Below are 26,423 nucleotides of genomic sequence, written 5' to 3'. Positions count from 1 at the left end.
TTGTAAAACAAGTTCTCATGCAGCGATTTTTGTGGCATTGAGTGCTGCTTTGAAGTAAGAGAAATCAAGACCATGCAATTGTTGAAAAACAACAGGTGTTATCTTCTGTAAGGAAAATGCATTCACAAGGTACCTGATCTTCCAGGCCAATGGCTTTCAAGGCTTGTCGTCCTCTATAAGAAAGGGCCAAATTAATGCTTCTTCCACGTGCAGATTTAGTCACTCGGATATCTAAGACATTGGAAGTAGATAGACCTCATGTTACACACAATTCTTATATCCTAAGACAGGGTGAGCATATACACCTCAAAAATGGGTGCCATCTGGACCAAATTAAAAGACTTTGTTAACTCTTTTAAAGAAAACACAGATAGTAATGAATTTTCATTAAATTAAATTTAGATAGTTGAGGGTTTTAATGAAGTCTAACAGTTTACCTTAAAAATTTATTTTTTCTTTTTAAAATATAAAGGAGTAAGAAGTCAAAGAATCAGAACCACATCTCACATTGTTCAGTATGGTCTCACCTTCTCTAGCTTCATATATGTCAACTTGGAAATTCCTCTTGGCAAGGAAGCATGCATTTAATGATCCAACCTAGGAAATCAAAGCAAATTTTTTTCATATTTTTATCTGATTTCACAAATATAGGGAATTTTTGCTGGCTAAGTGTTGAAGCTGAAACTCCAGTACTTTGGCCACCTGATGCGAAGAGTTGACTCATTTGAAAAGACCCTGATGCTGGGAAAGATTGAAGGCAGGAGGAGAAGGGGATGACAGATGATGAGATGGTTGGATGGCATCACCGACTCAATGGACATGAGTTTGGGTAAACTCCAGGAGTTGGTGATGGACAGGGAGGCCTGGCGTGCTGTGGTTCAAGGGGTCGCAAAGAGTTGGACACGACTGAGTGACTGAACTGAACTGAAGTACAACATCACGTGTGGCTATAGCCTTAGTCATCATATTGATTAACCTAGTCACTAGTAGAAAATGCCATTTGCAAGAATAATAGGATTAACTGAAGATTGAACTATATAGTTTTCAAGGAAGATTTAGGTTTTTTCGTCTTTTTTAACTTTCATATCACGAGCTATAACTTTCATACAGAATGACCTCAAACCATAAGTATGGTTTACAGAATAATTAGAAAAAACAAACACCATTTACTGACTCTGATCAAAAAAGTAGAACATTGCCAATCTCCTATAGCTCCCCCAACTTCCCCCTAGTTACAATCCTCAAACTTTCTCCTAGAGGTAAACATTCTGACTTCTGTGATAACCAAACTTGGCTTCTTTATAGTTTTTCCACTTAGGTGTACATCCCTAGGCAACATAATTTACTTTGCGTGCTTTTGATACTTGTGTATTTTTTTTGCATCTGCTTCTTTAACTCACTTGGAGAAGGAAATGGCAACCCACTCTGGTATTCTTGCCTAGAGAATCATGTGGACCGAGGAGCCTGGTGGGCTGCTGTCTATGGGGTCACACAGAGTCAGATACGACTGAAGTGACTTAGCAGCAGCAGCAGCTTTAACTCACTAGTATGCTGGTGAGATCATCCATATGATCCCACATAAACTCCAGGCCATCCTTTCATTACTGGTTGATTCTTTTTTTTTCTCTGATTCTTCATTGTATGAAATCTCACAGGCTACTGCAGATAGTGACTGCAGCTATGAAATTAAAAGATGCTTGTTCCTTGGGAGAAAAGCTATGACCAACCTAGACAGCAGAGACATTACTTTGCCAACAAAGGTCTGTCTAGTCAAAGCTATGGTTTTTCCAGTAGTCATGTATGGATGTGAGAGTTTGACCATAAAGAAAGCTGAGCTCCAAAGAATTGATGCTTTTGAACTGTGGAGAAGACTCTTGAGAGTCCCTTGTATTGCAAGGAGATCCAACCAGTCCATCCTAAAGGAAATCAGTCCTGAATATTCATTAGAAGAACGGATGCTGAAACTGAAACTCCAATACTTTGGCCACCTGATGCGAAGAACTGACTCATTGGGAAAGACCCTGATGCTGGGAAAGATTGAAGGCAGGAGAAGAAGGGGACAACAGAGGATGAGATGGTTGGATGGCATCACTGACTCAATGGACATGAGTTTGAGCAAGCTCCTGAGTTGGTGATGGACAGGGAGGTCTGTGTGCTACAGTCCATGGGATCGAAAATAGTTGGACATGACTGAACTCAACTGAACTGATTTAACCATTTTACTGTTGAAGGACATTTGAGTTGTTTCTGGCCTGACAATATTATTTTTCCAGTTTTATTGAGATATAATTGATATATTGATTATACAAGTTTAGAGATATACAGAATAAGGGTTTGATGTATGTGAATATTATAAAAAGATGGCCTGAGAATATTAAGAAGCTGTAAAGAACATTTCCATACATGTATCCTGGTACACGTGTGCATGATTTTTCTTTAGAGTTTTATTCACAGAAGTGGAATCTCTGGTCAAAGGTTTATGTATCTTCAACTTTATTATGCCAAACTGTTTTCCAAAATTTTGTACTAATGTGTTTTCCCACCAGCAGCCTCTGAGAGCTTATATTTGCCAGATGTTCAGGCCAGGTTTAGAAAAGGCAGAGGAACCATAGATCGAATTGCCAACATTTGCTGGATCATAGAGAAAGCAAGGGAATTTCAGAAAAACATCTACCTCTGTTTCATTGGATACACTAAAGCCTTTTGACTGTGTGGATAATAACCGGAAAAATCTTAAAGCAATGGAACTACCCTACCTATCTAACCTGTAAGGGTCAAGAAGCAACAGAACCCTGTATGGAACAACTGACTGATTCAGGATTGAAATAGGAGTATGACAAGGCTATTTATTGTCACCCTGCTTATTTAACTTATATGCAGAGCACATCATGTGAAATGCTAGGCTGGAGGAGTTACAAGCTGGAATCAAGATTGCCAGTAGAAATATCAATAACCTCAGATGTGCAGATGATACCACTCTAATGCCAGAAAGCAAAGAGGAACTAAAGAGCCTGGTGATGAGGGTGAAGGAGGAGAGTGAAAAAGCTGGCTTAAAACTCAATATTTAAAAAACAAAAAAACTAAGATCATGGCATCTGGCCCCATCACTTCGTGGCAAATAGAAGGGGAAAATGTGGAAGAAGTGACAGATTTCCTCTTCCTTGGCTCTAAAATCACTGCGGATGGTGACTGCAGCCATGAAATTAGAAGATGATTGCTTCTTGGCAGGAAAAGCTATGACAAACCTAGACAGTATGTGAAAAAGGAAAGACATCACTTTGCTGATAAAGGTCCATATAGTCAAGACTATGGTCTTTCTAGTAGTCATGTACGGATGTGAGAGCTGGACAATAAAGAAGGCAGAGTACCAAAGAATTGATGTTTTCAAACTGTGGTGCTGGAGAAGACTTTTGAGATACCCTTGAACTGCAAGGAAATGAAACCAGTCAATCCTAAAGGAAATCAACCCTGCATTTTCATTGGAAGGACTGATGCTGATGCTGAAGCTGAAGCTCCAATACTTTGGCCACCTGATTCAAACAGCTGACTCATTGGAAAAGACCCTGATGCTAGGAAAGATTGAAGCAGAAGGAAAACAGGGTGACAGAGGATGAGATGGTTGGATGGCATCACTGATTCAATGGACATGAACTTGGGCAAACTCTGGGAGATGGTGATGGACAGGGAAGACTGGTGTGCTACAGTCGATGGGGCCCAAAGAGTTGAACATGACTTGGTGACTGAACAGCAACAACGTGTTCTCAAACTATCAAATATCGTGTTGGTTGGGTAAGATGAGGAGAAGTGTGGTTTTAATTTACATAAATAAATAGACTTATTTCTAAAGCGATTGAACATTTTTTCATGTGTTGATTCCCTATTTGGATCTTCTCTTTTGTAAAGTGTCTGTCTGGCCCATATTCTACTGGGTTGTCTGTGTTTTTCTATTGATCCTTAAAGGTATACAGAGATCTGAATACAGGGTCTGTCATTTTTAAATGTTGCAAATAACTTCTTCCATTCTGTGGCTTGTTTTTTACATTCTATAGTATCTTTAATGCTGCTGCTGCTGCTAAGTCACTTCAGTCATGTCCGACTCTGTGCGACCCCATAGACAGCAGCCCACCAGGCTCCCCCGTCCCTGGGATTCTCCAGGCAAGAACACTGGAGTGGGTTGTCATTTCCTTCTCCAATGCGTGAAAGTGAAGTCGCTCAGTCATGTCTGACTCTTAGCGACCCCATGGACTGCAGCCTACTAGGCTCCTCCATCCATGGGATTTTCCAGGCAAGAGTACTGGAGTGGGGTGCCATTGCCTTCTCCTCTTTAATGATGAGAATCTCTTTATTTTCGTGTAGTAACATTTATCGGAGAAGGCATTGGCAACCCACTCCAGTACTCCTGCCTGGAAAATCCCATGGCTGGAGGAGCCTGGAGGGCTACAGGCCATGGGGTCGCTAAGAGTCGGACACGACTGAGCGACTTCACTTTCACTTTTCACTTTCATGCATTGGAGAAGGAAACAGCAACCCATTCCAGTGTTCTTGCCTGGAGAATCCCAGGGACAGGGGAGCCTGATAGGTTGCCGTCTATCGGGTTGCAGAGTCAGACACGACTGAAATGACTTAGCAGCAGCAGCAGTAACATTTATCAATCTTTTATACTACTGCTAATACATTTGGTATACTGCTTAAGAAATCTTTCCCTACTTTTGAGATTATGAAGACTTTTTTGTTTATTGTCTTCTTGAAGCTTTAGTGTGTTGCTCTCCTAAATAGCTTTATACAGATTTCAGTGATTTGTTTATCACTACTGAGCAACTTGAATTTGATAACACCATCTATATTTAATTATCACGAATTTTCAGCAGCATTCAATACTGCTAACTAACCTTTCTTCTTGAAACACTAAACTTCCTTCATTTTCTATTGGTTTTTTTTATGCATCTCTAGCCATTTCCTCTTTTTCTCTTTCACCCATGCAAAGAAGGACAATCAAATGTTGGGGTTTCTTTTTTTTTTAATTGGTGGAAAATTATTTTACAATTTTGTGTTGGTTTCTGCTGTACAGCAACTCCAATCAGTCAAATGGTTCCAAATAGGAAAAGGAGTTTGTCAAGGCTGTATATTGTCACCCTGTTTATTTAACTTATATGCAGAGTACATCATGAGAAACGCTGGACTGAAAGAAACACAAACTGAAATCAAGATTGCCGGGAGAAATATCAATAACCTCAGATATGCAGATGACACCACCCTTATGGCAGAAAGTGAAGAGGAACTCAAAAGCCTCTTGATGAAAGTGAAAGTGGAGAGTGAACAAGTTGGCTTAAAGCTCAACATTCAGAAAACGAAGATCATGGCATCCAGTCCCACCACTTCATGGGAAATAGATGGGGAAACAGTGGAAACAGTGTCAGACTTTATTTTTCTGGGCTCCAAAATCACTGCAGATGGTGACTGCAGCCATGAAATTAAAAGACACTTACTCCTTGGAAGGAAAGTTATGACCAACCTAGATAGCATATTCAAAAGCAGAGACATTACTTTGCCAAAAAAGGTCCGTCTAGTCAAGGCTATGGTTTTTCCTGTGGTCATGTATGGCTGTGAGAGTTGGACTGTGAAGAAGGCTGAGCACCGAAGAACTGATGCTTTTGAACTGTGATGTTGGAGAAGACTCTTGAGAGTCCCTTGGACTGCCAGGAGATTCAACCAGTCCATTCTGAAGGAGATCAGCCCTGGGATTTCTTTGGAAGGAATGATGCTAAAGCTGAAACTCCAGTACTTTGGCCACCTCATGTGAAGAGTTGACTCATTGGAAAAGACTCTGATGCTGGGAGGGATTGGGGGCAGGAGGAGAAGGGGATGACCGAGGATGAGATGGCTGGATGGCATCGTTGACTCGATGGACGTGAGTCTGAGTGAACTCCGGGAGTTGGTGATGGACAGGGAGGCCTGGCCTGCTGCGGTTCATAGGGTCTCAAAGAGTCGGACACGACTGAGCAACTGATCTGATCTGATCTGATCTACACACACATATATATAAATACATATATGTATGTGTGTATGTATATATATCCCTTCCCTCCCCTCCCACTATCCCCCCTCTCCATGTCATCACAGAGCACCAGGCTGGGCTTCCCATGCTATTTAGCAACTCCCCACTAACTATTTTGCATATGATAGTGTTTATATGTCAATGCTACTTTCTCAATTCATCCCACCCTCACCTTCCTCTGCTGTGTCCACGGGTCCATTCTCTGATAGGTTCATCAGTACCATCTTTCTAGATTGCATATATATTTGTTAATATACAGTACTTGTTTTTCTCTTTCTGGCATTTCACTCTGTATAAGAGACTCTAGTTTCATCCACCTCACTACAACAGACTCAAATTCATTTCTTTTTATGGCTGAGTAATATTCCATTGTATATATGTACCACATCTGTCAATGGACGTCTAGGTTGCTTCCATGTGCTGGATATTATAAATATTGCTGCAATGAACATTGGGGTACATATGTCTTTTAGAATTGTGGTTTTCTCAGGGTATGTGCCCAGCAGTGGGATTGCTGGGTTATATGGTAAATTTATTCCTAGTTTTTTAAGGAACCTCAATACTTTTTTCCATAATGGCTGTATCAGTTTTTCACGCCCACCAAAGTGTTGGGATTTCTTAAGCATCCATCATGGTCCATCTTCTACATCCATGGTGATGCAGAAACTTACATATCCCACTCAGATCTTTTTTTTTGCACTCATGCATATTGATGTTTAAGGGCTTCCCAGATGGCTCATTGGTAAAGACTCTGCCTGCTAACAAGAAGACGTGGGTTCAATCCTTGGGTCAGGAAGATCCCCTGGAGAAGGAGATGGCAAACCACTCCAGTATTCTTGTCTGGGAAATCCCATGGTCAGAGGAGCTTGGCAGGCTATAGTCCGTGGGGTCACAAAGAGTCAGACACGACTTAGTGACTGAATACCAATACAACCACATATAAATATTTAATTGATGTAGCTTTTTAAATGTCTCAAAGCACCTCAGAATCAACAGATACAAATTGAAACTTCTGATCCTTGCCCCAAATCATGTCAGTTCTCTTCACATGGAATGGATGGGATATCTCAGAGAATGGCATCTCACCCATCCTGTTGCTCAAGCTAGAAATCTAAGAGTCATCTGTGGCACTTCTTCATTCTCCACATCCAGTCCATTCTAAGTTCTGCCAATTCTACCCTGTAATTTTTCTCTATCTATCCATCTCTTCTCATTTTCACCATTCTGCTGCTAGTTATCATAATCATTCTGCTTGATTAATGTCAAGTTTGCTTCTATTCTATTAGCAGTCATCTGACTTCTTGGCCATTGATTCTCTACAAGCCGTCATTTGGTGTAATGGTGAAATAGGCCATTTGAATGAACTCTTCTGCTAAGAGAAAGAGAAAGCCCAGACAAGTGAACTTGGCATTTGGTGCCACACCTAGGGTTATCTACTGATGGCAGAGGAGGCAAAGAATTTCAACAGAATTTTTGATAGACCCATGATGCTACAAGGACAAAATCTGGAGTTTAGGACATATACCCCAACATCCTGCTCAGGAGGGTTTAATAAATGCCCAGGCTTTGGGTTAGGACCCTCAATAAGTATCTAAGAAATAGGGTCAACTGGAAATAAATCAATGATCAAAGGGACCAAAGTAGGTCTAAGACTCTTCTCTAGCACTGATTGGATTGTGTCCATCCAGGACTGCTGGTAACCACAAACACCTAACAGCAGCAAATATAATCCTCCCAGAGAAACATGACATCACTGTAGGTCTAAGATTTTCTCCATAATATTTTTAAATCATGGAGATCATATCACTTTCCCACCTCAGCTTTGCTAGCCTTCTTTCAGCTGCTTGTTCTCACCATGCTCTCCCTCACCAAAAGATTTCAGTGGCGAGCAATCTTTTCCTCTTTTCTCTTTCTAGTAAATTCCTATTCATCCTCAAGTTTCCACTCAGCTTTACTTCCTAAAGGAAGCCTCCTTTAGCTACTGTAATGACCTCAAACCCCTTACTTATGAGTTCTCATAGCACTACAGACTTTTCCTTAAAGAAGCATTAAGGGTTGAACTGGTTCCCCAAATTGATATAGGGCTTCCTCAGTGGCTCAGCAGTAAAGAACATGCAAAGAAGGAGACTGAGGAGATGTGAGTTCTATCCCTGAGTTGGGAAGATCCCCTAGAGGAGGGATAACAATCCACTCCAGTATTCTTGCCTGGGAAATCTCATGGACAGTGGAGCTTGGCGGGGAGGGCTACCATCCATAGCATTGCAAAGCATCAGATATGACTGAGCAACTGAGCACAAGAATGAACATGAAATTCATATGCTGAAGCCCCAACCCCAGTACCTCAGAGTATAACCTTATTTGGAGACAAAGTCTTTACAGAAGTAATTAAGTTAAAATGAGGTCACTAGAGTGCCCCTAAATCCAATATGATGGGCATATTTATAAAAAGGGGGAAATTCGGGCACTGAGACACTCTCAGAGGGAAGATGATATAAAGAGACACAGGGAGAAGACAGCTATCTACAAGCCAACGAGAAAGACCTGGAACAGATCTTTCTCTCATAGCCCTGAGAAGGAGTCAACCCTTTTGACACCCTGATTCTAGACCTCTAGCTTCCAGAACTGTGAAATGATAAATGTCTTTTGTTAAATCACCTGCTTGTGGTACTTGGTTATGGCAGCCCTAGGAAACTAATAGAAAGTGCTTATCACAATTGAAAGCTTACATCTTTAGGGTAATCCTGTAATCAGTATCTATTTACCCCACTGAGCTGCAAACTGTTTTTGCTCATCATTTTATCCCTGGCCCAAAGCATTGTGTTTGAAATATAATAAATACCAGATTGATATTTGTTGAATTTATAAATGAATAGTAGAGATTACATTTTTAAGTAAAGTTTGTAACCAAATCAAACCATCTATGTATATCTATGGAAAGGAATAAAACCACTGGAATCAAGCAGAGTGGGATTCAGCCATGTGGTTGGAATAGAAAGCAAGGAGTTGAAGTATTAGTTGGATTGATGGACAATAGTAATTAAGCTGGATGGGAAGGAAGGAAAACAGAAAAGGCTTATGAATGAGGGTGTAGGAGGTCCTTGTGAAGAACAGATGTAGCAGAAGCAACTGAATGAGAGAGTTAGGAAATCAGGAGGTTTTGAACAGAGAGCCCCATATCCAACATTATTATTGTAGACGAGGCAGTTCTGTGGAATGACAGTGTCAAGGTCCAGGGTGTCATCATGGGACTCAGAGGCTGAAGTACAGTGGAGGTGGAAGGGGCTGAAAGTACAGAAACCAAGGAACTGAGAGGCTAGGGAACTGGTTAGGACAATAATGCGAACTTTGATAGTCTCTCAAGGCAATGGCAGGGCTGGAATATAGAAAAAAGATTAGGTGTGAAGTCTTCAATATCGGGTGGAAATGGCCTAGAGGTTGATTGATGACAACAATGAGGGGACAGAGGTGATAAAGTAGTGCAAGTAACCTCAAAAGATTTACAGATAAAAATGGAGACAGAAGCTGCAGGCTGGAAGTTGCAGTGTAGAGTAAGGATACCATGGCAACTCCCAATCCTGAGATGCTTGTGCTGTGGGAGAAGGCTGTAAGACTGTTCCTGTCCTTAGGTTTAAGCTAAGGAGTCTGAGGGGCAATGCACTAAGTAAGAGAAAACACTGGAAATTTTGCATACCAAAAAACAGATCCAGTGGACTCTGTGCAAGATTTTAGAAGAAACAGTAGCAAAGAAGTCAGCAGGGAGACAGGATTCAGTGCTGGATGAGGGTAAATACTAAACTAGAGAAGCTCTGAGATGTGAGGCTGGTGGGGTCACAGCAGCCCCCGGTGGATGTGGGAATAAGGAGAGGGCTTTGCACCTGGGCAGTGTGTAAGGGACCTATTAGTACAGTTGTGCAGTCACAAGAGCTTCCCAGGTGGTGCAGTGGTAAAGAACCCACCCGCCAATGCAGAAGATGCAGGTTTAATCCCTGGGTTGGGAAGATCCCCTGGAGTAGGAAATGGCAACTCACTCCAGTATTCTTGCCTGGGAAATCCCATGAACCAAGGAGCCTGGTGGATTACAGCCCATGGGGGTCACAAAAGAATTGGACACGACTTAGCAATTAAACAATAACAACAACATATCACTCTGGTAGGGGAGGTTGATAATGGGGCCAGAGGTATATGAGGTGGGGGGATGGGAGGGAGGTCCAAGCAGTGGAGACAGGGCACGGAATATGTGTATACATGTGGCTGATACACTTCATTGTACAGCAGGAACTAACACAACATTGTCAAGCAATTATACTCTAATTTTAAGAAAATAGTATCTAGTAAGGGCAATAGTAATAAGTTGTTATCAAGGAAAGAAAAACTGTAAGCTAACAGTAAAGTTCATACAATAAAATAAATTTCTTCAAATGGTTAAATTGCTCAGTTGCATCAGAAAAAAAAATAGAAGGGATTAAAAGCTAGATTGAGTAAGTCTCACTGAAGAAAAAAAGAAAGGTTTGTGAAAATCCTCTTTCTTTCACAGTGTTATGATCATTGGAGAAGGGAATGGCAATCCACTCCAGTGTTCTTGCCTGGAGAATTCCATGGACAGGGGAGCCTGGCAGGCTACAGTCTGTGGGGTCTCAAAGAGTCGGACACGACTGAAAAACTAACACACACACACAGTCCATGATCATAACTGCTTCTTTTATGCATATGGAAAACAGGGCAGGAGAAGGATATTGATCAGGAGATGAAGAGGGTCAGGAAAGTTGGAGTGAGGGTAGAGGAAGTAATTTAGAAATTAGTTTTTTCTTGTATTTCCTTATTTACTGGGGTATAGTTGCTTCACAATGTTGTGTTAGTTTATGCTGTACAATGGAGTGAACCAGCCACCTGTATACATATATCCCCTCCCTCTTAAACCTTCCTCCTACACCACATCCCATCCACTAGGTCACCAGAGGGCACTGAGCTGAGCTCCCTGTGCTGCACAGCAGGTTCCCATTAGCTATCTCTTTTACACATGAGTGTATATATGTCAATCTCTATCTCCCTATTCATCCCATCCCCCACCCCTCTCCCTGTCTCCACACATCCATTCTCTATGTCTGCGTCTCTATTCCTGCCCTGTGAATAGGTTCATCTGTATCATTTTTACAGGTTCCACATACATGTGTTATTATACAATGTTTGTTTTTCTCTTCCTGACTTTCTTCACTGTATATGACAGGCTCTAGTTCCATCTACATCTCTGCAAATGACCCAACTTCGTTCCTTCTTATGGTTGAGTAATATCCTATTGTATACAATGGGAAAACAGCCCAGGGAGAAAGACAACAGGACACGCAAACCACAATCTAAACAGCAGAAGATCAGTGAAATTAATATACGGAAATGATATAACTGAGCAGGACCATATGGGGCCTTCCCGGGGAAGCCCATTCCCCCATAACTTCTGCTTTAGCTCCTCTCTGAAGTACCTAGATAACAGTAACTGATGCACATTTCCTGAGTCTTTTTTTAACAGATGTGAAAACTCCACACCAAATGGAAGCTACTTGATGATCATGAGTACATAGCTCCAGACCTCCTTGAGCCTAAGGACTGAATGTTAACCCCTGCAACACCACCCTTTCCTTCACTATCAACCAACCAGAGAATTGTACATGAGCTGATCATATACCCTGTGACCACGACCTACCCTCTCCACCTTGCCTGGCCTTTTAGAATGCTTTGGTGAAACTCTTCAGGGAGTTCATGGTTTTTTGGACATGAGCCACCAGTCTCCTTGCATGGCCCTACAATAAACCTTCCTCTGCTCCAAACTGACATTTTGGTTCATTTAGCCTCAATGTATGTCAGGCACACCAACTTGCCTTTACTGGCAATAATAGAAAACTAGAGAAACTGAAATTCAGAAGCAAGAAGAACATTCATTTGTTTCCAGGGAATTCAACTTGAATTATGGAATAAATGAATTATAACAAATGATGTACAAATATTAATAAGAGTCGGTGATTGGGCTCAGAAGGGGCTCATTTCCAAGCCAATGACCTACTCTTATGGGTTTTTTATGTTCCTTTTCTTTGACCAAAATTTGATTCCAGGATCTGGGGAGACAAAGCTGACTCAGGTGAATATATGCTTCAAATTTTTCTAAAGTTGGCAAGGAGGTTGATCCCTACCTCTCCAACACTTCCTGTATGTTTGCCAATCAAGCCTGCATAAATAGTTCCTTATGAGGCAGAAGGAAAAGAAGGAATATCACATGATATGGACACAATAAGAATTAGTATAATCTTGTTTCATGAAAATTTTAAGTGCTAGAGAGGATGAGGGTTAGTAGGATCTCTTATGCATTGCTTGCAGCGATTTCAAGTTGAGTTTTCACATCTCTGACAAATCAGCAATTCCTCTTCAAGGCATATACCCAAAAGAAACTCCCAGAGACACATGCCAGAATATCCAGAGCCACAGTTTCCATAACTGAAAATAAATAAAATTCTGGAAACAGTCTACATAGCCATAACAGAGGTAAGGACAAATAAATTATGGTATAATTACATGATAAAATAGTATAATATGAATATATAACACTATGAGTAAAAAAAAGCCCAGAAGACTTCAAACTGCCTGACACTCATATATTAAAGATAACTACAACTAAACCACTTGTATGTGTATATACACAAGTTTTAGAAGTATATTTGTTATTTACATGTGTATATATATATATATATATGATCAGTGTATATCATGTATATATCATAAAACTTTTACATATATTTATGTAAGCAAGAGAAGCAAGATTTAGGGCAATGTAATGGATGAGAGAGAAGCGCAGAGGTTATTGTAAGTCACTGCATGCTCAGTCACTTCAGTTGTGTCCGACTCTTTGCAACCCTATGGACTGTAGCTCACCAGCCTCCTCTGTCAATAGGACTCTCTAGGCAAGAATACTGGAGTGGGCTGCCATGCCTTCCCCCAGGGGATCTTCCCAACCCAGGGATCAAACCCTTGTCTCCTTTGGCTTCTGCATTGGCAGGCAGATTCTTTATCGCTGAGCCACCTGGGAAGCCCCGTTATAAGTCACTGCTGCTACTAAGTCGCTTCAGTCATGTCCGACTCTGTGCGACCCCATAGACGGCAGCCCACCAGGCTTCCCATCCCTGGGATTCTCCAGGCAAGAACACTGGAGTGGGTTGCCATTTCCTTCTCCAATGCATGAAAGTGAAAAGTGAAAGTGAAGTCGCTCAGTCGTGTCTGACTCTTCGTGACCCCATGGACTGCAGCCCACCAGGCTCCTCTGTCCATGGCATTTTCCAGGCAAGAGTACAGGAGTGGGGTGCCATTGCCTTCTCCTCATAAATCACTGCAATGCATCAATTCCAGTTGAGTGGTGAGTTCAAACGTACTGCTGCTGTTTCTTATTAATACACACAAAAGAATAAACAACAATGCTTTCTCCAAGACCAGTCATAATAAGGTGTTCAATTCTGTATTACTAAGGTTTGAATCCATCCTAAAGGAGATCAGTTCTGGGTTTTCATTGGAAGGACTGATGCTGAAGCTGAAACTCTAATACTTTGGCCACCTCATGCGAAGAGTTGACTCATTGGGAAAGACCCTGATGCTGGGAGGAATTGGGGGCAGGAGGAGAAGGGGACGACAGAGGATGAGATGGCTGGATGGCATCACTGACTCTATGGACTCCAGGAGTTGGTGAGGGACAGGGAGGCCTGGCGTGCTGCAATTCATGGGGTTGCAAAGAGTCGGACACGACTCAGCGACTGAACTGAACTGAACTGAAGGTTTGAATAAAACTAAAAGGAAAAATTATTTGTAGATATTATATAAATTCAGCTAGAAAGATTAGTAACATGGCTTACAAAGTACTTTATAGATTCACTCTAACTTTATTTCTCCTTCTCACTTCTATGTAAAATGCTCTTAATCAGGAATTGGACTGTAGCCCACCATGCTCCTCTGTCCATGGGACTCTCCAGGCAAAAATACTGGAGTGGGTTGCCATGACCTCCTCCAGGGGATCTTCCTGCCCCAGAAATTGAATCTGAGTCTCCTGTATTACGGAGAGATGCTTTACCATCTAAGCCACCAGGGACTCTTTAGTTGTTACACAGGCAAAAATGCTAGGAAGACCCAAAGAGATAAATGGAAAGGAAAATATGTGTATATCATGCTCAGCCCACCACATACTCCTGGGTAAGGCCCAGCTGCTTCCTGTGCATCAATAAGGAGGGAAGCTGGTGAGAGGAGGGAAGAAACTATATGGGGTTAGACTCCTAGGAGCTATTGTAGTTTTCATGCCAGTTCTTAGAGTAAAGCCTGAAAGTGAGAAGTCACTCAGTCTTGCCCAGTTCTTTGCGACCCCATGGACTATATAGTCCATGGAATTTTCCAGGCCAGAATACTGGAGTGGGTAGCCTTTCCCTTCTCCAGGAGATCTTTCCAACCCAGGGATCAAACCCAGATCTCCCGCATTTTGGGTGGATTCTTTACCAGTTGAGCCACAAGGAAAACCCAAGAATACTGGAGAGGGAGAGGGCAGTCTATCATTTCTCCAGCAAATCTTCCCAACCCAGGAATCGAACCAGGGTCTCTTGCATTGCAGGCAGATTCTTTACCAACTGAGCTATGAGGGAAACCCAGACAGAGTTAAGCCTGGACATAGACTATTACGAAAAATCTCCATATTTGTTTTGCAGCATCAATAGTTCACAGTAGTAAGCAGTTTTGATAAAAAATAATCTGAAAAGTAAATGTTTTATTAACAACTGGCTTAGCCTGTTTGTGCTTCAGCAGATGCTGAGCCAATTCCTTGGTTACATAATCATGGATTTACTTCACTTACTGCTATTCCATTTCTCCACTTTCTCTAACTTACTTCATGTGATTGGACCCCACTGTGGACCATTATATTGATGCCTAACTTACTAATTTAAAAGATAATTTGAAAATTTCTTTTATATAAATGTGGAGTTATGATTCTCAGGCATTCAGCCAGTGTGGCTTTTTGCAGTAGGATCTACTACCTTTCCGCTGATTCCCACGTGACCTCAGCAGCAAGGATTGTTCAAGTATCCAATGATCATGCTGCTGCTGCTGCTGCTGCTAAGTTGCTTCAGTTGTGTCTGACTCTGTGCGACCCCATAGACAGCAGCCCACCAGGCTCCCCCGTCCCTGGGATTCTCCAGGCAAGAACACTGGAGTGGGTTGCCATTTCCTTCTCCAATGCATGAAAGTGAAAAGTGAAAGTGAAGACACTCAGTCGTGTCCGACTCTGAGCTACGCCATGGACTGCAGCCCACCAGGCTCCTCCATCCATGGGATTTTCCAAGCAAGAGTACTGGAGTGGGGTGCCAGAAAACTTTAAATTTATTGGGTTGGCCCAAAATTCATTCAGGTTTTCTATAACATCGGGAAAACCCAAACAAACTTTTGGGCCAATCCAATATAAATGCTGACCTTAACAGGAAGAGGCATCATGATTTTTAAAATGTCATACTTTCTATGCCTTTTTATATAGTATGTTTGAAATTAATCTGGTAATGTATTGTTAAACATCAGTCAACTAATTTTGACCTCATGAAGCATATAAAACTCTCCCTAAGAGTCACAGAGATTGCTTGTTTCTGAGTCTGTCACCAAACAAGCTTTAGCAAAGCCTATTAATAATCTCCTACTCATGGAACTGATGCTCCATCACTTCAGTCCTGTCCAACTCTTTGCGACCCCATGGACTGTAGCCCACCAGGCTCCTCTGTCCATGGGTTTCTCCAGGCAAGAATACTGGAGTGGGTTGTCATTTCCTACACTCCAACTCATGGAACTAATGTAATGTTAAACATGTGTCAACTATTTTTGACCTACTGAAGCACATAAAACTTTGCCTAACCCCACTCCAGTACTCTTGCCTGGAAAATCCCATGGATTTTCCAGGAGCCTGGAAGGCTGCAGTCCATGGGGTCGCTGAGGGTCAGACAGACTGAGCGACTTCACTTTCACTTTTCACTTTCATGCATTGGAGAAGGAAATGGCAACCCACTCCAGTGTTCTTGCCTGGAGAATCCCAGGGACGGGGGAACCTGGTGGGCCGCCGTCTATGGGGTCGCACAGAGTCAGACATGACTGAAGCAGCAGCAGCAGCAAGAGTCATAGAGATTGTTTGTTTCTGAGTCTATCACCTAACGGGCTTTACTAAAGCCTGTTATGCTTTAGTACTAATGGAACTCATGGAACTATAGCTTGGTCTTTGAAGAATTTGATCTTTGAAAGTAGCAATGTAATGAGAAGAACCAGATTGTTAATTGCACTTACTCTGAAATAAGCAAATAAAAATGTCTTCATACTTTGTAACTATTACATCTGCTAGAATTGAGAAAGTGAAAGTGTTTGTTAGTATCTCAGTCATGTTCGGCTCTTTGTAGTCCACCAGGCTCCTCTGTTCATAGAACTTTCCAAGCAAGAATACTGGAGTGGGTTGCCATTCCCTTCTCCAGGGGATCTTCCCAGCCCAGGGATTGAACCTGGGTATCCTGCATTGTAGGCAGATTCTTACCATTTGAGCCATCCAAGGACTCTAGAATTGTGAATGTTATGTCAAATGTTTTATTATTTAGATCTTACTCTGAACTCTCTTACCTGTATCATTTGAATTTGGTCTCTAAAGTCAAGCAACAGCCCTGATTTTCCTTCTTTTGTTGATGATAAGATGAATGCCCCCACACACTTTGAAGTTGGGGCTCTTAAGAAAGTTTGTTCATGACTTTTTCTCTAGCCTAGATACTCCTCCAGAACACCATCTCTGACTACTGAACCTCTCTTCCTGGGTGTCTTCCTAGGAAGATTCCTAGGAATCTTCATCTCAACATAACTCACATTCAACTTATTCCCCTCCTCAACCTTCAGACCCTTCTCCTCCTCTGTGTTCTTTCTCTTAGTGAATGACAACTCTACCTGCTATTTCACCCAACTAGGATAACTCAGAGAATAGTTAATGCCCTCTCTACCCACAAATATATATTTAATGAGGTAACAAGTCCTATTTATTGCATCTTTCAAACCTCTCTGAAAATAGATCTCCTTCCCATACCTTCCACTGTTCCTATATGGGGCTCCCATTGCCTAACACCTGGACTACTACAAGTTTTCTAGCAATTCTTCCTCCCCCCAGTGTCTACCTATTTAAGTCATACTTCCAGAAGAACTGGCTATTGTCTAAAACAGAAATTGAATGATGCAGTTCCTTTCTTAAAATCCTTTATTGGCTCCTCATAAGTCTTTAAGAAAAAGTCCCAAGTTTTCAATATGGCATAAAAGATTCTTACATTTGATCCCAGCCCCTCAAGCTCATTTTTCTTCCTCCTATTCTCATATACTATCTCTAAGAGGTAGACCAAAGTCACTGTATTTTTCCTGAATATGCCTTGCACTTTTATACTTATGTGCATTTGAATCTTATGTTCCCTTTGCCTGGGCTGTTTTTTCCTCCTTTAGCTTTCATTCAAGAATCATATCCTCTGTTCAATTTCTCTTAGTATCTCTCCAATTCCAAAAGACTTGTCTTTTCTTCTTTAATTCCATGGATGCATATATGTGTTTTAATATATTTCATAATTAGCTGAATTATTTATTTACATTCCTGACTAACTTTCCCACTAGGCTGTGAATGCCCAGGGATTAATGATATGTGTATGGCTTGTATTTTGTCCATCTTTCTATTTCCGGTACAGGCTTGATACTTAGTAAAAGACTCAACAGTTTGTAATAAAAATTTAGAAAGTATTTGAAATAAAATGTAACCTTCCACAATCTTACCACCAGGGAGAACCAGTATTAACATTTCCTATGTATATAAAGCGAATGATATTTCTTCTTAAAATGGTATTAGGATATATAAAACATATATATTTTATTATATAGTTATCTTTTAAAAAGGAATAGTATACTGTGAATGTATTTCCAAGTCATAAGATATTTTAAATCATAATACTTAAGAATTGCCTTACATTTTGTTGTATGCAATACCCTTACATTTGTACATTGGAGTTATTTTAAATTTTTAGGGTTATAAACAATTGCATGGTGCCCACTGAGTTCTTTTGGTAAAATCACAATAATGAAATGGTCCTTCAAAGCACAGGTCTTAGTGACAGGGACCAAACTCCCAGAAACTTCTGAGATCCATACTCTCTTTCTGTCTGCCCCATTGGTTCTTGAGCCTTAGTATCAGGAGGACTGGAGGAATTTATATTGTTTAGTATCAGGAGGAATTTATATTGTTTAATTATAAACAAGGAGAATGGAGTAGAAGAGAGTCAGATAAGTTGAGGAGAGGGTTTTGATGGCTTGGAGTGTGGCAGGAGTTAGTTGTATCTTCTTTGGTTTTGTTTTTGAAATAACTGGAAAGTACATGGAAGAGGTTGAGAGTGAGCGAGATTTTTAGAAGGTTTTGTTACAGGTTTTGTACATACTCCAGATTTGGTGTATTTGAGAGTCTATATTAGATTCTAATGCTTTTAACTTTCCTCAGATTAAAGGACAATCTTCCCTCTAAAGGCAAGGCATTGCTGAAGCTGACTTTCAGAGAGAGAGGGAGCATGTTGCTTTCTTCAATTCCTTCATGTTTTTAAGACTATCAGCATATATTTTTTTCCAATTGTCTTCAAGAAAAACGTGCCAACTGAGATTATCATCACCAGTGGAGGAGTGTTCTTTTCTCTTTGAGTTGACAGATAGATGAATAGCTGAATGAAGAGATGTGTATGGACAGATGGACAAACAGTATTTTGGAGCCAATAAAAGGAAAGCAGAACACTTTCTTGGTAGGCAGTTAACAAAACTGATCTGTCTAAAGTTATTGGCTCCTATTATACAGAGTGAAGTAAGCCAGAAAGAAAAACACCAATACAGTATACTAACGCATATATATGGAATTTAGAAAGATGGTAACAATAACCCTGTGTACGAGACAGCAAAAGAGACACTTATGTATAGAACAGTCTTATGGACTCTGTGAGAGAGGGAGAGGGTGGGAAGATTTGGGAGAATGGCATTGAAACTTGTAAAATATCATGTATGAAACGAGTTGCCAGTCCAGGTTCGATGCATGATACTGGATGCTTGGGGCTGGTGCACTGGGACGACCCAGAGGGATGGAATGGGGAGGGAGGAGGGAGGAGGGTTCAGGATGGGGAACACATGTATACCTGTGGCGGATTCATTTGATATTTGGCAAAACTAATACAATTATGTAAAGTTTAAAAATAAAATAAAATTAAAAAAAAAAGTTATTGGCTCCATTTCAGATACTGTTCATTAGGCAGCAAATGAACTAAACTCTGAGCAAGGACTTTTGTTTTATGTAGGTGAGAACAGGGTTTATGAGGTACCTTATCTATCAGGGTAGCAAAAAATACTCAAAATGTTAGTCAGGCCTGTTAGAGAAATACAGATATGTGAGTGAGATAGCTCAAAGAAAACTTATTTGGTGAGAGGAATTGTAACATAAGCAAAACTACAAAAGAAATTGAGGAAAGCTAGTAGAGTGAGATGAAAACTTGTCTCTACTTATTGAGCAAATTCAAGATGATATCCATGGTCACAAAGAAACTGACTTCACTTCTGTTTGTACAAGGTGCTAGAAATCAGGGCAGTAATACAGGTTTATCATACATAAGTTTTTGTGCCTGAGGAGTGGAAAACAAGAGTGACGTGAATAGATATTTTAATATTAATGAAATAAAATAATAATAGTTATTAAGCTATTTGCATGGTTTGTCTCGTCAATATTTGCATAAAGTAGAAAGTATACACTTGAACTATTAGTTCAGTTCAGTTGCTCAGTCATGTCTGACTCTTTTCAACCCCATGGATTGCAGCATGCCAGGCCTCCCTGTCCATCACCAACTCCCGGAGTTCACCCAAACTCACATGCATCAAGTCGGTGATGCCATCCAGCCATCTCATCCTCTGTCATCCCCTTCTTCTCCTGCCCCCAATCCCTCCCAGCATCAGGGTCTTTTCCAATGAGTCAACTCTTCGCATGAGGTGGCCAAAGTACTGGAGTTTCAGCCTCAGCATCATTCCTTCCAATGAACACCCAGGACTGATCTCCTTTAGGATGGACTGGTTGGATCTCCTTGCAGTCCAAGGGGCTTGCAAGAGTCTTCTCCAGCACCACAGTTCAAAAGCAACTATATATAGACCTTAACCAAAAATTATGAAACATCTGATGGTTTATACATGTCTAGAATATTTATTTTGGAGAAAGTGAAAATTCTAGGTGACATTTGATTTCTATGTTTATAAAGACTAGATTGAGAACAAAGCTAGTGACCTGTGAGGAAGGAAGTATGAAAAGGAAGCAACAAAACTGTAGAGTTAAAAGAATTAGGGACCTAGTCTTAGCCCATGATGAAGAAACAAAGACCCAGAGAGGGTAAGAGTTCCTGCACTTCCAGCAGATTGCAGCCTTTCCTGTGCATTCTCCTCAGTGTCTTTTGCTGATTCTATCCAACTGAACTGAGTGAAGAGTGACTGTGAGGTGGAAAGACCCTAGGGAGACAGGGCAGAAAACAGTGTCTAGGGCAAATTTGGCATAAGGTCCAGTTTGAGCCTATAAATTTGTGACAGAATTTAACATCTCTAGACGTGAGATATAACCTCTCATAGCATCAAGGTCAGGCAGTTTCAAAGGCAGTTCCATCAGTTGTTGTTGTTTAGTCGCTAAGTCATGTCCAACTCTTTTGCGACCCCATGGACTATAGCTCACCAGTCTCCTCTGTCCATGGAATTTTCCTAGCAAGAATACGGGAGTGAGTTGCCATTCCCTTCTCCAGGGGATCTTCCCAACCAAGGGATTGAACCTGCATCTTCTGTGTCTCCTGCATTGACAAGCAGATTCTTTACCACTGAGCCACCCGGGAAGCCCCAATATCACCAGTAGAAGCCACTAACAATTTAACTACTAGGGGACAGGGCACAATTAACAATAATAAGTCACGGAAAACACGTCTCCTTGACCTGATGTTTTGAACAACTTTACCCTCTAAATAAGCTCTTAATGGAGAATTTTGCTGGGTCAAACAGAGGGGAAAAGGAGTTGCTTGTCAGCTAGGGAGACAGAAGAAATGCTTCAATATTGCCCTAAAATACATCTTCAAAGTGTGTGCTAGAACAATGGACACTGCAACAGCAGGCAACAACTAAGCCTGCTATTCTCAATAATCCTTACAGCTGAAACTCTAAACTTCAGCCAAAAAATGCGAGATCAGTAGCTGTAACTGTCACTGAAAACTCTGATCATTTCCATCATATTTGTAAGCATTGAAAACAGTCACCTCAGCAGCAGCATTTCCAGATACCAAGAACCTGAATACCTACCCATCTTCAGGACACATGTGCAATGGCCTTTCTTTTGACTTCTCTGGATTGTCATCTGGTGAAGAAAACAGGTCTCACTCTAACCTAAACTCATGTGGCAGTTTTTTACCCCTGGGTTGACTTAGGTTAGAATTAGAAAACTGTAAAACTCCTTCCAAATGGCAACCCACTCCAGTATTTCTGCCTGGAGAATCTGAAGGACAGAGGAGCCTAGTGGGCTATATAGTCCATGGCGTTTCAAAGAGTAAGACACGACTGAGTGACTAAACAACAACAACAAAACTCTTTTCAGCCTGAAAAGTAGAGATTGTTTTTTAAATCTTCTTCTTTTTTTTTTTTTGTAAATGTTAGTCCTTCAAAGTATTGCATTCATTATGACTCCATTCTGAAAAATAGTGTCTTTGTTTTACTTGCCCATAACATCTAAGAGCATGATCCTCCAATTTGTTCTGAAAGCAAACTCATGCACACAAGATATTTTAGTGTGTTTGACAGTACAAGGCACTGGGATAACTGTTATAAAATAAAAGGGGGCAAGACTCAAAGATAAGAAAATATTTAGACTCATGAAGTAATAGAAACTTCTATGGGGAATAAACTATGCATATCTACAAATTTGGGTGGCTCAGTGGTAAAGAATCCACCTGCTGGTGTAGGAGATGCAAGAGACAGGGGTTCGATCCCTAGGTTGGGAAGATCCCCTGTAGAAGAAAAATGCCATCCCACTGCAGTATTCTTCCCTGGGAAATCCCATGGATGGAGGAGCCTGGCTGGCTGCAGTCCATTGGGTCACAAAACAGTCAGACATGACTCAGCAAGTAAACAATTATCTCTTTACAATTATTATGTCTATAACTTTAACAGAATGCAGTCTGTGATAAAGGCAAGCAAAGTCCTGTGTGCATTTGCAGGAGAAGTTACACCCCTAGCTTCCAGGAGGTAATCCCTATTGCAGGGGAAGTGATTGGGAGCAGTGTTTCACACAAGAAGGAAAATAAGTGAGTATAGTGATTTTTGTAAATACTCAGATTAACATTCTTGAAAAACTGTTTTAATGTCTTTCCCCACTCTTTAATAGATAAACTTTAACCAGTTTATGATCATGGTTTACAATTTCTTTCACCTTTAGTTTCTCAAAGACTCCTTCATTGATCTATTGGTTACTTCTGACCTCTTTGACTTAATGTGTTTTCAAAGAACAGAAATCAATTGGTTAATCACAGAATCAGATGATCACTACATTAGAGCAAAGACAAATTCTTGAGTAATCTTTCACTAGGCAAGGTATCATTGGGGAAAAAAATCAGTTCATTATATTTTTTGGACTTCTGAGTAAAGGTTCTCAGCTCTGTTCCAATTTTGCCCCTGGGGCCCAGAGAGAGCCTTTAGTGTATCAGCCTTTAATAATCAGAGATCCTAGTCTAAGGGACTAGGATCAGTCCATGGGGAGGAAGATAAGGGGAAGGGTGAAACACACACACACACACACAAAAGAAAGTAAATGGGCAAGCAAATAATTTTGTCCTTTATGTATTGAATTTAACCTTCTTGAATCACTCTTTGTAATCAGTATTTTTTTTAATTTCCTCAATATTCAGTCTTTCATCCATTATGAAATTTCCTTTACCTTCATATCAAGAAGAGTTTTTCATTCCTTTCATTCATTTATCTGTCAAATACTAAATAATGACATTAAGCAATATTAGGTATGGTTCCAGCCAAGAGAGGCTATATCCTTGTAGGAATAGATGCTTAATAAATAGCTTACCTACTTACCCAAAACAAATAAAGTATATGATTTCAGGTGCTGATAGGTAATATAAAAAACAAAAACATGGAAAGGATGAGGCCAGGCAGGTAGACAGACTCAGTTCCTGTAGGGCTTTTGGTAAGGAGTTTAGATTTTACTTTATTTGTAATGAAAGGTTTTAAGCAATGAATGGTAATTATCACACTAATGATTTGAAAAGTTGATTCTGGCTGCTGTGTGACTGCCTATGGATAAGAGTAGAAGCTAGGAGATCATTTAGGAGGAGGCTGCAGGAGTATGGATAAAGAATGATGATGGCCCTAACTAGGATGGTAGCAATGACCAGAATTGAAATATATTTTTGTTATAGAGCTGCCAAGGCTTATTGGTAGAATGAAAGAGAAACAGGGGTTTTCATAAAATGAAAAAAAAGAATCAGACATCATTCCTAAGTATGGACCTGAGCAATAAGGTGAATAGAATTCCTTTGCAGAGGAATTTTAATTGCTTCTTAATATATGTGTATTAGTTCATGTCTTCCATTTCTAGCACATGTATGTGTGCCCAGATAATGAAGTGGTTCTATGATGAAGAGTTCAAGTGTTATTCAGGGAGAAACCTGTGGATGATACTCACATTTTTATGCCTTCCAAAATCATATATCCAATCACATATTTGTTATCTCCCCTACCTCAGTTGACAAAGAATTTGCCCGCAATGCAGGAGACCCTGGTTTGATTTCTGGGTCGGGAAGATCTCCTGGAGAAGGAACAGGCTACCCACTCCAGTATTCTTGGGCTTTTCTTATGCCTCAGCTGATAAAAAAATCCACCTGCAATGCAGGTAATCTGGTTTAAATCCCTGGATTGGGAATATATCCTGGAAAAGGGAAAGGCTACCCACTTCAGTATTCTGGCCTGGAGAATTCCATGGACTGTATAGTCCATGGGGTCACAAACAGTTGGACATGACTGAGTGACTTTCACTGTCACTTGGATATCTAAGAGCCATCGTAAGAGATATCACTGCTGCTACCCTAATCCAAGCCTTGGACAAACACAACAGCCTCTTAACTGGTCTACCTTGTCTTAAAATTTTCCCAGTTCTTCTCTTTATAACAGCCTAAGGAATCTTAAAACCACGGCTTGCTTTCCTACTTAAAATCTTCCTACGGCTCTCCACTGCATCTGGGATAAAATCTGTCTGCCTTGCACTCTAAGATCCTAGGATCTCTGGCTATTTCATTCTCCCCAGCCTCAGTGGCCACTCCTTTCCATTCTCATTCTTTGTGCCTTTCTGTCTGCTCCAAGAAAAGTGCCCAGCTCTTTATCTCCTCATTGTTTCTCTACAGTCCTTCATCTACCCCAAATGGTCTTTCTGTAGCCCTTCAAATGATAGTTTCCTTCACATTTTTCAGGTCATATATCTCCTCAGAAAAGCTGTCCCTGACCACACTCTATAAATGGATACCCTCAGGACTCTACAGCATTACCCTGCTTGAATTTCTTTTTGTAGTACTTAGGCCTCACTGAACTTACTTTTCTTCTCCACTGTCTTTCTCCTCCCTAAATGCTTATCACTATATTCCTAGTACCTAAAACAATATTGGCACATAGCTGGCACCCAATAAGATTTTGTTGACTCCATGAATTCACATTTTATGCAAAATTTTGATAGGAACAATTGGATTGAAGCCAGGTATAAAGTATGAAGAAATGAGGATGTATGTCACATACATTGGCCAACACAGCATGTGATAGTGAAGGAAGAATCAGAACAGGCCCTATCTTCAAAGCAGGACTCCATCTTGGGCTGGACTGTGGACTCTGAGCTGTAAGCCCAGTATCTATGGAAACGACAAACCAACTGGAAAACCAGGCCCCAGAAAGGAAGAGCCCCTAATTACCTGTGTAACCAAATAGAATCATACATTCTACTATGCTTATTGATGTATGACCACAGGCCTATTGATAATTGTCCACTGTTAACTACCTAGGCATAAGGCATATGAATCACGGGTTAACTTTGATTGTCAGGGAATTTGGGGAGGTGGGTTTGTGCACGTACACTTAGGGTATGTAAGGTTTTCACAAAAACTGGTTGGGGTCCTTGGCTAATGGGAGACTCTGCCTTGGGCCCGCTGGTGTAATAAACTGCACTCCACTATCTGCGTTGTCCTTCTGAGTGAGTTTGTTTCCCAGAACGTGTGGCTACAACAATAGCAAACCAGAAATGTTAAAACTGTCATCATACTTTAGGGAAAACACAAAAAGGAAGGCAACACCCAAGTCAGAATTAGCACAAACTGTATAACTCTATGTGGTACAAAATGTACTCATTTACATACAACTAAGAACAGTGTCTGGCACATTATTAGGCCCTCAGCAAATTTTCGCGGAGTAAATGAAATAAATAAACACCTATGATTTAAAAGTGTGCACATGATTAAATCAAAGGCAAAGCCAAAATGATTAAACTTTAACTAATTCCAAAATAGTTGTTCTGCTAAGGGAGGGGAAAATACAGTTTCACTGAGGCAGCCCCATGTTAAGCAGAACTAGCTTTCCTATAATAACCATGGAAGCAGAGAATAGACACCCTCTCCCCTCATCTTGCCAGATGTGGGGTCATCTCAGCCCATTCATCTCACCTGCTCTGTGCCTCACTCCACCAGCTTGGGACCAGCCAGACAGGATCACTGAATAAGTATTACTCCCACTTACTCAAACAACTAGTGAACATTCAATGTGATAATTCTGCATTAACTTCATGTTTCTTGACACTTTTATTCTTACTAGACGGTATAAACTGAGTTATTAACCAAAGCAGGGCAAATGTTTTGATTAAAATGACTATTTACATTAATATTTGTTTTAAAACATAGTCCATTCAGGGATTAATCCAATTCGATTTGCTTTATTTTCTATTTTGAAAAATGCTATACAGAAAAAACAAGGGAAAATGGAAATAAGATAGCTCTTTTAGGAAAGAGCAAACTAAACTAATACCACATTTTAAAAAGGTGTATTTAAATATCAGAAACGTTTCAAAAGAAAGTGAACAATCCTTACAAGTGATTAATAATACTAAAATAAGTGAAATAGGTGAGGAAGATTAGAGGTATAATATCTTTATACAACAACAAAGGTGGTCAAAAAGTTATAGTATAACTAACAGTTATAATATAAATAAACACCACAGATGTAACATGTAATTAAT

General features: G+C 40.6%; 1 protein-coding gene across 1 annotated transcript in view; it reads right to left on the bottom strand.

Annotated features, from left to right (window-relative positions):
- Positions 1-26,423, bottom strand: part of KMO (kynurenine 3-monooxygenase) — a 67,311-nt gene that overhangs the window by 40,260 nt on the left and 628 nt on the right. The window contains exons 2-3 of the mRNA XM_025285999.3: positions 528-597; positions 134-231 (exon numbers count right to left, since the gene is read on the bottom strand). Of these exons, the coding sequence (XP_025141784.2) occupies positions 134-231; positions 528-597 (168 nt within the window). The remainder of the gene's footprint in view (positions 1-133; positions 232-527; positions 598-26,423) is intronic.

Source organism: Bubalus bubalis, chromosome 5, assembly GCF_019923935.1.
Source record: "Bubalus bubalis isolate 160015118507 breed Murrah chromosome 5, NDDB_SH_1, whole genome shotgun sequence".
NCBI classification, from domain to species: domain Eukaryota; kingdom Metazoa; phylum Chordata; class Mammalia; order Artiodactyla; family Bovidae; genus Bubalus; species Bubalus bubalis.
The sequence above is the reverse complement of the archived record's forward strand: the minus strand, read 5'-3'. Positions and strand labels throughout refer to the sequence as shown.